A 13,736-nucleotide genomic window follows, 5' to 3' on the forward strand; every position below is an offset into this window, starting at 1 on the left:
TGCCTTAATCACTTAAAAATTACTTTGAAGGAAGTTACTTTGTAGTATCTTTGTATAACAGGGATCGATCCTACTTTTCGATATTAAAAGGGAAAAAAAAAACCACGAAAAACAAAATACCTTCCATGACAAGTCACCGCACCCACTCAAATGTTACGATTTACCCAGTATCATACGCAAGTAAGTACCATTGAATTAAAGCCTTTACATTTCTCTTATGGCCTTTTTGTTCTCATACTTCTTCCCAACTACTAGCCTCTAAGCACTCGCACCTTCTTTGTCAACTTGAGTCTCCTATTCCTGCTTTTCCCACTCTGAAGAGCAACTCTCATACAAAATGCCACAAGACAGCAAACTCCTTTCACTAAAAGAAAGTTACCCCAACTCCTTTGTCTAGTCTGCCACAGTTATATTTTATATATACATATATATTTTATATATATTTTATATATACATATATATTTTATATATAGTTATACAGTTATATTTTACCTCTGCTATCTGCAAAGTGTTTAGAGCAGGAATTATGGCTTCACTATCTAGGAAGTAGTATGCAAAATTTTGGAAGAGTTTACTAGCTACGAGCTGAACTCAACATCAGTTGAAATGCCAAAGAATAGATTGGTTTGCTGCTTGATGTGGACTTTTATTCCTCCCATTTGATTAGAAATACTTAATTAGTTTTAATTAAGTACTTTGAAGTGCACATTTCTGCTAATACTTCAACAAGAGAAAAATACGACAACAAAACCACCAAGCCAGCATACTTAACAAGTAACCCGAAAGAGGCAAGAAACTGTATTTTTACCTTACCTGAGAAGAGCTGAAGACTGAGGCAGTTTATACTTTGCAGTGGATGTACCCTGGCTACCACAAAGAGCAGCTCTGCCTCTGCTCTGAGTTTGCTGTTGCTTTAGAGCCTGAAATTTAAACACGGCTGATTCCATGTAAGTGGAAAGCAGCTCTATGGGTGTTGCGTGTTTACCTCATTATTACCATTATCCTCTTTAACGCACCTGTCCAGCCAGGCTATCCTAAACCCAGCACTATATTAAAGAAGAGAAGCGGAGCCAAAATGGGCTTCTACCCTACTTTAGTACCTTTCAATTATTAGGTTAGCCCTTTATTGAGTAATCAGGTAAGTACCTGAAACTAAAACAGTAAATACAAGGCCATAAACTGAAGCAACCCTGGGGCTACTTTAAGTAGCTGCGATCTCTGAGAAGCAACGGCAATATCTCAGCTCTCTCAGCTGCCTACAAATTAGCACAAGGGAAAAAGAATTTGCCCTAATGATTTCTTCACTTCACCTGGTTGCTGAATATAAAACTCGTTATCCAAGGCTTCAGCTCTTTGCTTCAGCCAATTTTAAAGCTCAGTTTTACAGCTATGATGGACCAAAGCCAACCTTCCTTATTCAGTGATCTCCACTATGTATTTCATCAGACGATGAGTAGCCTATCCAACCTGAGAGAAGTAATTTACACTAAATCAAGCTACTATATGCACTTTTAAAGTTGACTTCATTCTGAATTTCTCTTCCCCTTCCTGAACTCTAGTCCAGCAATTTTAAGTGAACAAATTCTTAAAGACATCAATGAAAGTATATATTACTACGCAATCTTCTTTTTGAAAAGGGGATAAAGTGTTTGTGATGGAGATAAATTCCTCCTCAAACCTATTTCATATACTTTAAGCATAGATTTGGAGAAGGCTGAGCCTAAAAAAAATTGATCTACAAACTTCAGTCTGTGAATAATGATGCAAACCCAGCAAAGCTAGTTAATCTTTTTACTCTATTCGGCAATGAGGAAAATAGAAATGTGGTTCATCGCATACTTTACCAGATCCTATGTTACAGAGTCCTCAAGCATGCCACATTAGATAGAACTTTGGCACAATTCAAATTTTAATTCTATTTAAATAGAATTTTAATGCAAGTTGGGAACTGAATGAGCAACCTTATCTATGCACGTTTGACTACTACGTGTATACATGTCATACACTTCCTACTACGTGAAGAACAGAAATTCTCCACAAGAAATCAAAGTTTTTCGTAATATCCCGTGGCTCATAAATACCTCTTGACACTTTAAATTTCGGTAATACTCATCACTCATCTTTGTAATATTTATTGGTGATAAAAAAACCATAATGTATTTCCTCTTTAGCTCATCTTTTTCCACAGTAACTACATTTTAGCAATGGTTGATGAAACTAAAGATACCGTTCTTCTTATTAATCCCTACTTTTCCTAACAAATAATCTTCATTATATTTCCATTTCTTTGTAAGTTAACACCAGCTGCCCATATTCATCTTTAACATGAACGGGATATACAGGCATACAACACAGAAAACCAGATTACTTCATACTACTACACAACTGCTTAAAAACATATTTACATGTCAGCAATATTACTGTTTTTTCACAAAAAGAGAAAAAATGGTTTAATCTATTGGGAGGACGACTTATGGCTTGTTGGGAACTTCTATATTCTCTATGTTTTACATCTGGTTTTCCTACGTACGGAGAATTTACATTCCTGTATTCTTCCTTCCCTTTGTTTAAACAACTTTATATCCCACTCATAAAAGAAGTAGCCATTTCTTTCAAGAAGGCTGTTGAAACACTATTGTTATAAAGACATTCACCACCTCTTTTCCATTGAAAAAAATCATGTTAATGCTTGATTATGCAAGTTTAGTTTTGGAAAGTACCAGAGCAAGTAAACCTTGATAAATATAAAAACATCTGGGAGAACTGTCCATTACTGAAGGGCAGGTTTTACACTGCTATGTCGGTATCCTGATCTTAAGTTCAGAAACCACACTTGGACTTGTGCTGTCTGCACCAGAACTACCAAACAGCTTTATAATGTTTTCCCAAATTTGCTTTTTGGGAGCAATTTGGAAGGCAATTTTGTTATTTGATAAGATGTCCATCGCTAAATTCACCTAAACACACATACAGACACCCCTTCCAAACACACATACACACGCACGCATGCACGCATACTGATTTTACAAAAGTCTCCTTTTCTTTAAGCAAGTAGTCACAACACTGAAAATATTCTCCTATGTGTTCACTGATTATTCTTAAATGATTTGCCACCACTCTGCCACTCAAAGGAGATGGTTATTTCATTCTTCTGAGAAGCTAACTATGTTCAAAAGCAGCTAGATGATGATGGTGGTGTGATATAAATTCCCATAGAAAAATGCATCGTCCATCCGTATAGCAGTCCATCCTGAGAAACTTCCACTGCCAAATTCTTGCTATTTTCCGTCGCTCATGGGGTTCCCATCAATAAATAGAAGGTCAGTGCAACAATGAGGAGCAAGCAGAATGGAGAAGAGAAGGTCTGATAGGCAGCTGATGGCATGAAAATATCTTCATACTTGTAAATACTGACAACACGCTCTGATACGGGTGGTGAGTCTATATCATGACGAGTTATAGAACCTTTAACAGGTAAGGGCAGAAAGAAATAACGTCAGATGCATTTTTTCTGTAACTCTACCACAGAAACACATAGACAGCCAAGGAATTTTCAAACCTACAGGAGCATGCAATATTACGCTGTCAGCGAGTAGGATTATTTCTCTGCTTCCTGGACTTAAACTTCTCAATAAAACAAATGAATTTCAAATAAACAATAAACATCCTTCAAAGGAATTCAGAACTTCTGGTTATGAAGTTCTTCTAAATTTAGCTTTGGGAAGTGGGGGTAGTAACGATATAGCCAAGAAAACACAACGTGTAGGGCTCTGTTATTTACCTTGTCTTTCTTTTTATCTGTTTTTAAGCCTCATGCTGTCAGAATTTTAGTTTATTGGAAAAAAAAGCCATCTAGTAAGAATATTGTAATTGGAAGACACTTATCGATTTTGACACCCCAGTTCTGTCAGAAGCACGGAAATCAACTTACCCTGAATTGCTGGACCCCAAGCAAACAGGTAGTACCAGCTCAAGTGCAGATCTACGATGGTTTCCTCTCGGGGAACATATACCGGACGCTTGAATCGACATGTTACGCGATTGTTTTCAAAAACCCCTTCTTCATCTCTAGCAGGATTTCTCTGGATTTCTTTAGCCCACTGACCGACATTATAGAAGTGCTGTATTCGGACTCTTCCGTTATCATCATGAACGCAAGCCATGACATCATCTCCTCCCTGCATGGCAAAGACATACGGGTAGAAGGAAACCAAAAGTGTCACAAAGCATTTCCTCATTTATGTATATAGTTTTAATTATTAAAAACTACTAACTAAACCCGGTGCTCTCGTTCCTTCTTTCAAAGCTATATATACACAAATATGGGTTTCCCTAACCACGTGTCTTCAATCAGATTGAAAAGCACGAAGTAGATAGGAATATATACTTACCCTTACTATCCCTGAATTCTCTTTTGTGTCTTTCTAAGAGTTATTTTACCTAACATATATAACATATTTGTAAGACGTTATATCACCCTGACATCACATCGGTATTTGAGCAGTGGGAGGCTGCTTTCTTTCGTTATTTATGAAGTTCTGAGATCCTGCTTCATAAAAACTGGCGATCTTGAATCCTTGAAGTGTACAAAATCTACTGCATCAAATCACGGACAGAAAACCAATATAATTTAGTAAAATAGCAGAGATAAATTTCCTAGATATGTGAAAATAATAGGGCAAATTACGGTCTGTCTTTAATCTCTTCTCATGTTCACTTAACGGAATATCACTTCTTGTATCTCTTAAGAGAAAATGAAAATGTTCAGCATGTAGTAACAGGATTCCATAAGATACAAGAAAAAAAGTAATCAATATGTGCTTCTTCACATAGCATAAACAGCCACCAAGCATTACAGTCAAGCAAAGAAACAACGGACAGAAGGCAGTGCGAGGCAACTGTTTGTAAAGGTCATTCGTAGAAATATTAAACCAGTTGCTAGAACAGTCACTGCCAAAGGGGTAGAGCACTGTGTCACTCAGGGATTAGCATTAATTTTAGGAGCAGAAAGCCTTAGTATCATAGAAGCCTTGTATCTAGAACCATTAAAACACTGTGCAAGTTGGACGAATGCCATTTTACTGAACACCACTGCCACAGGTTATCAGTGCCATATTAAATACGGCCCTACTTCTCCAATACTAATCTTTCTAATATGTCATGCTGAGGATAGAAACGATGCTTGCTAGCATGACCATCTTTCGGTTCTTTGTTAAGAGGCAAAGGAGAGGAAAAGGGTGCATTTAATCTCTCTGTGAATATTGCTACGTGGATTTGTAAAAGATCTGCCAAAAGTGAGGGGGAAAGGGGAAAACAAGGTAAAACACATGCTTGAACAGTTTCTGTTCCTCGGTGCTGTTACAGGCAACCTTTCTAGCTTCTGTCTTGAGCCTATCCTTGCTCTCCGTAACTTATTTTCCAAGTTTAAGTTTTATACATCTGAGCACAAATCCCTCAGACTTAAGTACAGAGGCAAAAATAAAGCTGTTGTCACATAGAAAAAAAAATTAAGGAAATAAAAAAGCATTCTGAATCTCAACTAATAGAATGACATTACAAAATCCTGCCTAGGCACCAAAGCCTGCAAGTGGAAAAGCATAATGTTATTTGAGACAAAGAAACAGGTCACAGGACTTAAAAAAGAAAAAAATTCTATTGAGGTCACAAAATAGGTTTTTTTCCTGAACTTCTGTAGTGATTCAGGCCACACCGTTTTGATTAGGGCCTCCAAGGCACAGCCCGCTTCTCACAGCCAAGCTGTTTTAACCCACAGTCATTTTACCATTACAGCCTCCGTATCCCAGGACACCAAAACAGTGTTACAAAAAAGGATGAAGCCAGCAGGAGAACGAGAGAGGAAGACAAATACTTCACAATGACTTTATTCGTCTTACCAGAAGCTGAGACGTAGCATGCTGCTTGCTGTGCCTGGGCTGAAAATTAACGGGTGCTTTCCAAGGGGCTGATGAGGTGCAGGAGGTGGGACCCTGGGATCTACCGCAGGTATATCAGAGTTACAAAGTGGTCAAGCCACCTCTGATAGCCCGGGGCCAAATACTTAACCTGCTGAGCTGCTTTGAAAACCCTCTGGAGTACTTGCATTTCCAGGCATCCAAACTCTTCCCAAAATTCAGCTGTAAAGCTGTTCCTCACAACATTAAAAACATGAACTATTTCTTGCAACGTGAACTGTTCTTTGTGACACAAAAGACTTCTATCTTTATTGTGTTTATTTACAGTGCCATATTAAAACATATATAGTAATGAGTGGAAAGCACCCCCCCTCACGTTTTATTTCTATTTCTCATTTTGGGTCTCATAAAACATGAAGTCAGCAAAAGTCTTCCCATTCATTTTTGTGGTCCTAGCCCGGGACGTCAAATTCTGTATTTTTTCCAGATTACCGCTTACAACTGTGCAAGAAGCAGTCCTGTCCTCTGACTTGCGATTTAGGACATAGGCTCAGTATTGTTTTATATACTCGGGAGTGTTTCTGTATATGAACACCTACATTATGAACTGCGTTTTAATGCTAAACATTTTACCAAGGATCACGGACAAAACATCTTTGGATAAGTCGTCTGTTGCTCAGGTTTTTTAAAGTTTGCACAGTACATGCCCCTGTTTTGCTTATTGAAAGACAATGAAAAGTGAAGCTTTTGAATGAAAAAGTAAGCACAGGAATAAGCATAAAACCAAACCCAATAAAATCCAGGAGAGAGAAATCTTAACAAGACTTCTGTCTGGAGTGTGTATGTTTAAATTAGCAGGAGTCATTTTGTCACACATTTCTGGCTTCCCTGGAACAACAGGGAACAACACAGGAATGAAAGAAACAAAAAGATTTCCAAAGTTTAACGGTAAAAGCCATATTTATATTGCTGAAAGTCAGCTGATCTACTGAAGAATAAAATTATTTGCTACTTAGTTTCTGATGTGCTTTTTGTCCAAGTAACACTGACATAAAGCTCGACAGGACATTTTCATGTGAATTAGCTTTACCCCTGAGGGCTTTTCAAATAAAAAGGCAAAAATCTAATAACATTCAGACATTCAGAGCTGAACCAAAATACTGTTGTATTTCGCAGAGAAGAAGGGAAAGGACACGTTAGCAAGGATGAGGCAGTTTTCTGGGAGGCAGTAGGCCTGCCTTCTGCTCCCAGGCTGGCTACCGAACAGTGCTTTGTTTTCATCCAGTCCATTTTTTCCTTATATGCTCTGTTTGAGACAGATCAAATATAAACCATTTATATCCTAGCATGTAAAAGTGTGCACACTGTCAACATGAAGAACTGTATGTGTCTCACCATTTTCTTGTCTGAGGAAAATCCCACCGCCACCCAGCCATCAGTATCGGCACTCAACTCAAATTCAACATCAGCTCCTATTCTACGGTAACTTAGAAAGTAGTCACAAGTCTCTGCGTTGCATCCAGGTTTTCCGTACCTAAATGGAATTGGAAATACATGTAACTTTTCCTCGCAGTTTCCTTCTATGGACCTTAATTGCGTTTATGCAAGAAAAAAATAAAAGAATGCATTTTGGTATAATGGCAGTAAAACATATTATATTATGCTATACACAAAATACCATTAATTAAGTGTTTGCAGTTATTACTCCTTTACTGTAAGAACATATAGTTTTTAAACAGTACAGCAAGCAATTAATTACACACAGTATTACTCTGTTAACCTTCCTAGCCCTGTTTTCCTAAGTGCTTCATGAAAATACAAGAAATATGAAATAACTGTAGGTCCATAACTATGACGTACACCCTTAAATAATCTAGTTTCCGCAAATAATATAGTCCATAACTACAAAGTATGTTCTTAAAAAATAAACATGTACTAAAATAAATATGGACCATTTACCAAAGTCTCCAATGCAATCAGTCAGCGTTTGCCAACATAAAGGTATCCACAGTCTTATCTCAGACTGACCTGAAGCATCCCTTGGTCTTTCCACAGTCATCCACTCGGATTTTTGCAAACGGATCCACAGGAGGAGCAGTAGGGAAAGGGTAACCTGTATAATCAGAATGAATCATTACTAAATAAAATGCAAGGATTAAAAAGCAATAATATAAAGGAGAAAGGGTTCCAATAGCATTTACTTTGCTGACAACTGAGTTGTTCAGATGAGGGACTACTTTGTCACATATGCAATCTCTTGCTCTGATGGTCCTGGATCCAGGTACCAAAGTAACAATGATAACTGAAATCTAAAATTTTCTCGGGTTTCCTACATTTGTCAAGAAGGGAGAAGGATGCCGGAGCATGGCTTTGCTACACTGAGGGCAAAAGTTAACTTAAAGCGGCAGGAATACGGAATAGCGCAGTCAATTAACAATTAGGGATCTCCACGCAGCTATCTCTCTGTGCACTCTGAGTGCCTTCGGGAAATCCGTAAGGGAACTAAATCTGACTCCTTAGCCATAAATGACAGTATTGGGTATAAATGCAGGGCACCGGATTCAGAGCCGTAGGAGTGGATACCAAAAGGACCTTACAACACATCCTCCATTAAGAAGTAAAATATAACAGGCATTGTGATAAAAGGTCAGAGATTATCAAAACTGCCTGCAGTGATGACCTGCAATCACTTGCAAGCTAAGACCCAGAAAAGCCGGACAATGGGAGTTATGACTCCAAGCAACCCCCTGTCTGCTTAGTACACTAAAGAGAAAATGCAAAGACTTGCAAACAGACCTCTTCTGTCTTGGCTTGTAGAAGTTTGTGTCTGTTGCACGAACACAGATATTTTAATAGGATGTTCTTCTATTTAGCCAACCGAAAACCAAATTGCTGGTTGTGAAACTAGAAAATCCTCTGAAAGTGCTTCATGGAATGGGAAATAAACACCGCAGCGTTAGTTACAGCGTCTGCAGACACACAGGAATATTTACCTTACACACTTTCAGGAGCACGTAACGTTGGGAGCCCTGATTCACTTTCCTAGATTTCTGACAATGCCAATGGAGAGACTAAGTGTGCCATAAGCTCCAAATTACAGCCTCCATTAACCGTATCAGGTGCCTGGGTGAATTTGCCAGCCTAAACGCATGAAGTTAGCAAAATTTCACCCCAGCCTGTAGCAGGGGATCACCAAAAGCCTGGTCACAGGACATCTTCTCTTCTCACTTCTTTTTTTTTTTTTTTCCCCACATGCATCAAACAACCGGGTTTCAAGGCAGCCTAGCCACAATTCTGGAGTTTTAACATTCTGACATTTGTAACTTAAAAAAAAAAAAAAAAAAAAAAGAAAAAAACCACAAAACCTGGATGCGACCACTGTATTTCTTATCAACTTAAAGACACCGCGGGGCATTTCGAAAAGGGCAGACACAGGGCTCCTTGTAAGTCAGCAGCCGGCTAAGCTCTTCACGAGTGGGTCGGCGCCTCGGAAGGCGACAAGCCACTCCGCGGGACGGGGACGGAGCCCCTCGGAGCCCCCGTCCCCCTCCCCGGCTCCCGCCGCCTCCCCCCGCTCTGCCGCCCGCCGTGGGCTGCTCTGGAGGGGGGCGGTCTGGGGGTCTCCCCGGGCCCGGGGGTGCCTCTTCCGCGGTCCCCGCGGAGGGCCCGGCCGTCGGTGAGGCCGCCCGGGGCTCCCCTCCGCTGCCGGCCCCGCTGCCCGCAGCGGCAGGGCCGGGCGGGCGGAAGATGGCGGCGGGCGCTGGCCGTCGTGCTGAACGCCGCCGCCGCCAACCGCCAACCGCCGGGCCGCCGCCAACCGCCCGGCCCGGCCCGGCCCGGTCTCGCCCTCCCTTCCCCGCACCGGGCTCGCCCCGCCTGCGCCCCCCCCCAACCCCGCCAAGCCCCACTCCCCGCCGGCCGCCGCACCCTCCTCGGAGAGGTAGCGCAGGTCGTAGAACTCGCTGGCGAAGGTGCCGTACGAGGAGTCGTGGTGAGGCCGCGCCGCCTCCTCGCCCTGCTCGCCGCCGCCCGCCTCCCGCCGCCCGCCGCCTTCCTCCGCCGGGCTGGCGGCGGAGCCGGCCAGCAGCAGCAGCAGCAAGAGCCGCCGCCAAGCGCCGCGGCTCCGCACCGCCATGGCGGCGGCGGCGGCGGGGCGGGGAGGCGGCGGATCCTGCGCCGCCGCCGCCGGCGGAGCCGTGGAGGCGGCGGGGGAGGGGGGGCGGCCCCGGGGCCGGGCGGTGCCGGAGGGGCTGCGGATGGGGCGGGGGGGGTGGGTGAAGGGACGGCGGGGGAGGGTGTTTGGGGGAAAAAGTGTCGGGGCGGTGTGTGCGGGGGGGGGTGGGGTGCGTGGGGGCTGGGGGGTGCGGGGAGTGCGGGTCACCCCAGCCCCGTCCCAGCCCCGAGCCCTCCCGCCGGGGCCACCGCCGAAGGGGGGGACGGTGGCCTTCCCCGCTGGCCGGCTTCCCCCAGCCCCACGGCAGGGAGCACCCCCACAGCACACCCTACCCGGCGGCTGCCCCCCCGTGGGCACACCTTGCACCCCTCTCGGGGGGCAGCACCGCGCCGTCCCCATGGCCTCGATTCACCAAAGCCTCTCAGCATGTGCTTCAAGAGGACGCGGTAAATCCCGCTCGGTCATTGCTGGGCGAACTTATCTCTTTTCTTGTTTTATTTTTATTTTCTTTTATTTATTTTTAATGACTTCTGAGATGGGACTGACGGCACCGCGCAGCTTAGCACCCGTTTCAGGTAAAACCCCACGCTGTCCGATTGCGTGTCCTTGCTTTGTGTTTTATGGGATGTAACCGCAGCGCTAGGAATGTGCTGAAAACCTGGCAGGATGGAAGGCAAGACCAGTGTGCTCCCAGAGCCTTGTCTGGACCCTTGTAGGTGATGCTGGAGGTGCTGCTAGGTGTTAAGGATGCATTTGCGTTCTGGTCTTGCCATGGTATCAATGGGTTGATGGAGGAGCAATGACCTTTCGTCTCCCATGTTAGCCCAAGCATCTCTTTCCTGGGGTTTGAATTGCCGTCTTCTGGTTATAACTATAATTTCTTTTTTGTATTGTTATGCATGGTTACACTCCCCCCTCTGAGAGTCTGGAAGAAAATTCAGCAAAACATCGGGGTGGGGGGGAAGGATGGAGGGAGAGAGAAGAAAACGCAGCAGTCGGCAGTATTCTGAAAATTAAAATAACCCTCAATTTAAATCTTTTTTACTATCGATGACTGAACTGAGTTACTTTTTGTTGGGGCACTGAGACTGCCTGAGACCTAGGCTGCGTTAGGGATGAGTTCGTTCCCTTGGGCTGAGCAGTTGCTTCTAATACCAGCGTGTCCCCAGCTGGGCGTTAATTCACATCTCCACGCTTTAGTCCAGTGGAGTGGCTTGCTATCTCTCACTCCAAATAGAGGAACAGCCACGTAGAGGTAAAAAATAAGTTGCAAAAGCAATTTCAGTCGCGTGCAAATTCAACACATTCCGTAGTGGCGTATGCGAAAAGCTATGGGAGAGCAACACCAAGCTGTAGTGCAAAATAATAAGTTCCTTCTTCCCACCTCGCTGAGCGTGGCAAACTTTACCGGGCCAGTGGAAGACAAGCAAACAAATGGCAATAGAAAAACCCTTATAAATCAGGCTAACAGGAAAATAAGGCTGCAGCTTATTCTTTCTGACAATAATCAACTCTGATGAAGGCCCCCCGTCTTCTTTTTGAAATAGCGAGCTGAGGGTTGTGATGCCTGCGAAGAAGCATTTGCTCAGCGAGGGAACAGCTGTCAGCTGCATGCTGGTTTTTCCTCCCTGGAAACAGGCTTTAGCGCGCTGCCATACAGGCGATGCTTCACAGCTATAGTAAACACTAAGGATATTTATCGTGTATTGCTTATACCAACATGACATCTATCGTTTTACATCTGACGGCTAAGATAACTGTCTGTGAGTACAGTGGAGCTGCACTGATTTTCTAAGGTGAAGATACAGCTAACAGACTGACCCTACTGCATGTGTCTCCCTCCTAGTAAATCCTGAAAAATTAAAATTAAAATACTCCAGACACATTTTTTTTTACTTAGTAGAACCTCTTGTGTTTGCCTGAAGGTTGTCACTGTCACAAAAATGGGTTGCTTATAGAAAGCAAGATCATATTGAGACTGGTGGAGCACCAACAAGTGCCTTCAGTTTTCAGCAGGCAGAAAGGTCTACGCTGAAACCAACAGCACTGCCCGAGGGGCAGCAGTTCTGCAGGGCAGATCCTTATCTGACCAAGTAATTAAGGTGGCCATCAAAAAAAGCTTTAGCAGAAGGAGTCCAAACTGATGTTTCACGAACACCCTTAATCCTCAAATGCCCAAACTTTCCAAATGCCATATTTCTCAGCTTGCATGGGCTGCTAACGCCTTTCTTAGGTGGCACATACACATGACGCAGGTTGGGAGGCATCGCCATCCTCTGACAGCAGGAGTCCTCTTGCTTTCAGTGAATTGGAGATGTGGTCATTTCCACCAGTTCTTGCGCCACCACCTCAGGGGAATCCAGCAGTTCAAATTCCTTGCATGATTATTTGCCCTCGCTTGAACAATTCTCTGGTGCTAGTGCTTGGTTGGTCTAGCGGTGTCTTCCCAGAGCTGAAGATGGGGATTATCCCCAGCCATCCCTTGAGGCCCGCCCTGCCCTTCTGTCTTGGCTCTGTTTGTCACCCAATGCACACGTCTCCTGCAGGCTCACGCGTTTCGGGGTATTTGGGCTAGAAATTAAAGCTTCGGGAATAAGTTCACGTAACAGACACTCAGAAAAAAAGTTTGTCTCAGGGTCTCTAACTGTGTTAAGTGGCTGCAGCTCCCGTGCTGGGGTGGAACGAGGAGGGCAAAACCGCACTAGTCGTATGAGAGCGTGACCTGAGTAACGAAGAGAGGAGAGGGGAAAGGCCAGTGATGCTGGTGGACCATTAGGCTACAGAAACCCCTAATACAGCATCCTTTGGGACCACCCAGGTCAAACAAGTTCCTCTCCCAGGCTGCTGCGGCCAGTTAGGCTGGATTCTGCCCCATCCAGTTGCTTTTCTGCTTCTGTGAAAACACAGCATGATCTAGCGTGTTTTCTCCATTTGATAGTTCTCTTATAAAAGGCTCAACTTCCTCACTCAGCTCTTGATGAGCTACTGCTCATCCCAGTTCACCCCAAAAAGCTGAAGCTGGTCAAGTTCATACTGCCCTGTCTCTTCCCAGCTCCTTCCTCAGCATATCCATGCCTCAGGAACAGCTCCTTCAAGTTTAGTGCTCCTGGTTATTTCCATCAAAGCGACATATATTGAAAACTCAGTATGTATCCAGCAGGGCTGACTAACAAAATGACTTCCGAGACAGCAGTTTTCTTACAATAACCTGAACCAGAATTTGTAATTCATACACGGTTTTCTCAAACCCTCACCACAGTCTTGTTCAATGGGGTGAATGTGTCTACCTTACCAGGAATTTATCTGGGGCTTTCCTTTATTAAACAACAATACGAATTTTAGAAATTGAGAAGTCAGCTGAGTTTCATTAATAGTCGTTTGTCCTGTGCTCTAGTTAACTACCCGTGACTCTACAGAAACACACTTGCTCTGTCAGTTACTTAGACTAAGGTATGGGAGAAAAGGAATGCAAGGAATTTCTTGCAGTCAAAGCTGTTTCACGATGTTGTATAAAACTGGTCAACGCAGGAAAAAAAATGTCAAATGCCAGTTCATTAAGAATATCTACTACAAGAAAAATGAAAACTAAGGGATCACCTTAGGAAAACCAAAACAGTACGGAGGAAAAGGATTTCTGAAAGCTACTAAGC

General features: G+C 43.5%; 1 protein-coding gene and 1 long non-coding RNA gene across 2 annotated transcripts in view; one reads left to right on the forward strand and one right to left on the reverse strand.

The window, feature by feature from the left end:
* Positions 1 to 487: 487 nt before the first annotated feature.
* On the reverse strand, positions 488 to 10,102 carry FRRS1L (ferric chelate reductase 1 like). The gene is made up of 5 exons (XM_063326271.1): positions 9,840 to 10,102; positions 7,941 to 8,025; positions 7,308 to 7,446; positions 3,932 to 4,178; positions 488 to 3,465 (listed from the first exon to the last, which is right to left on the reverse strand). Exons 1-5 carry the CDS (start codon positions 10,045 to 10,047, stop codon positions 3,293 to 3,295), a joined length of 852 nt encoding a protein of 283 aa, XP_063182341.1. The 5' UTR covers positions 10,048 to 10,102; the 3' UTR covers positions 488 to 3,292.
* Positions 10,103 to 10,555: 453 nt separating this feature from the next.
* LOC134511772 (uncharacterized) overlaps positions 10,556 to 13,736 on the forward strand; it is a 46,283-nt gene continuing 43,102 nt past the window's right edge. The window contains exon 1 of the long non-coding RNA XR_010069975.1: positions 10,556 to 10,661. This is a non-coding gene — a long non-coding RNA (uncharacterized LOC134511772). The remainder of the gene's footprint in view (positions 10,662 to 13,736) is intronic.

This window comes from Chroicocephalus ridibundus, chromosome 2 (assembly GCF_963924245.1).
Source record: "Chroicocephalus ridibundus chromosome 2, bChrRid1.1, whole genome shotgun sequence".
NCBI lineage: Eukaryota > Metazoa > Chordata > Aves > Charadriiformes > Laridae > Chroicocephalus > Chroicocephalus ridibundus.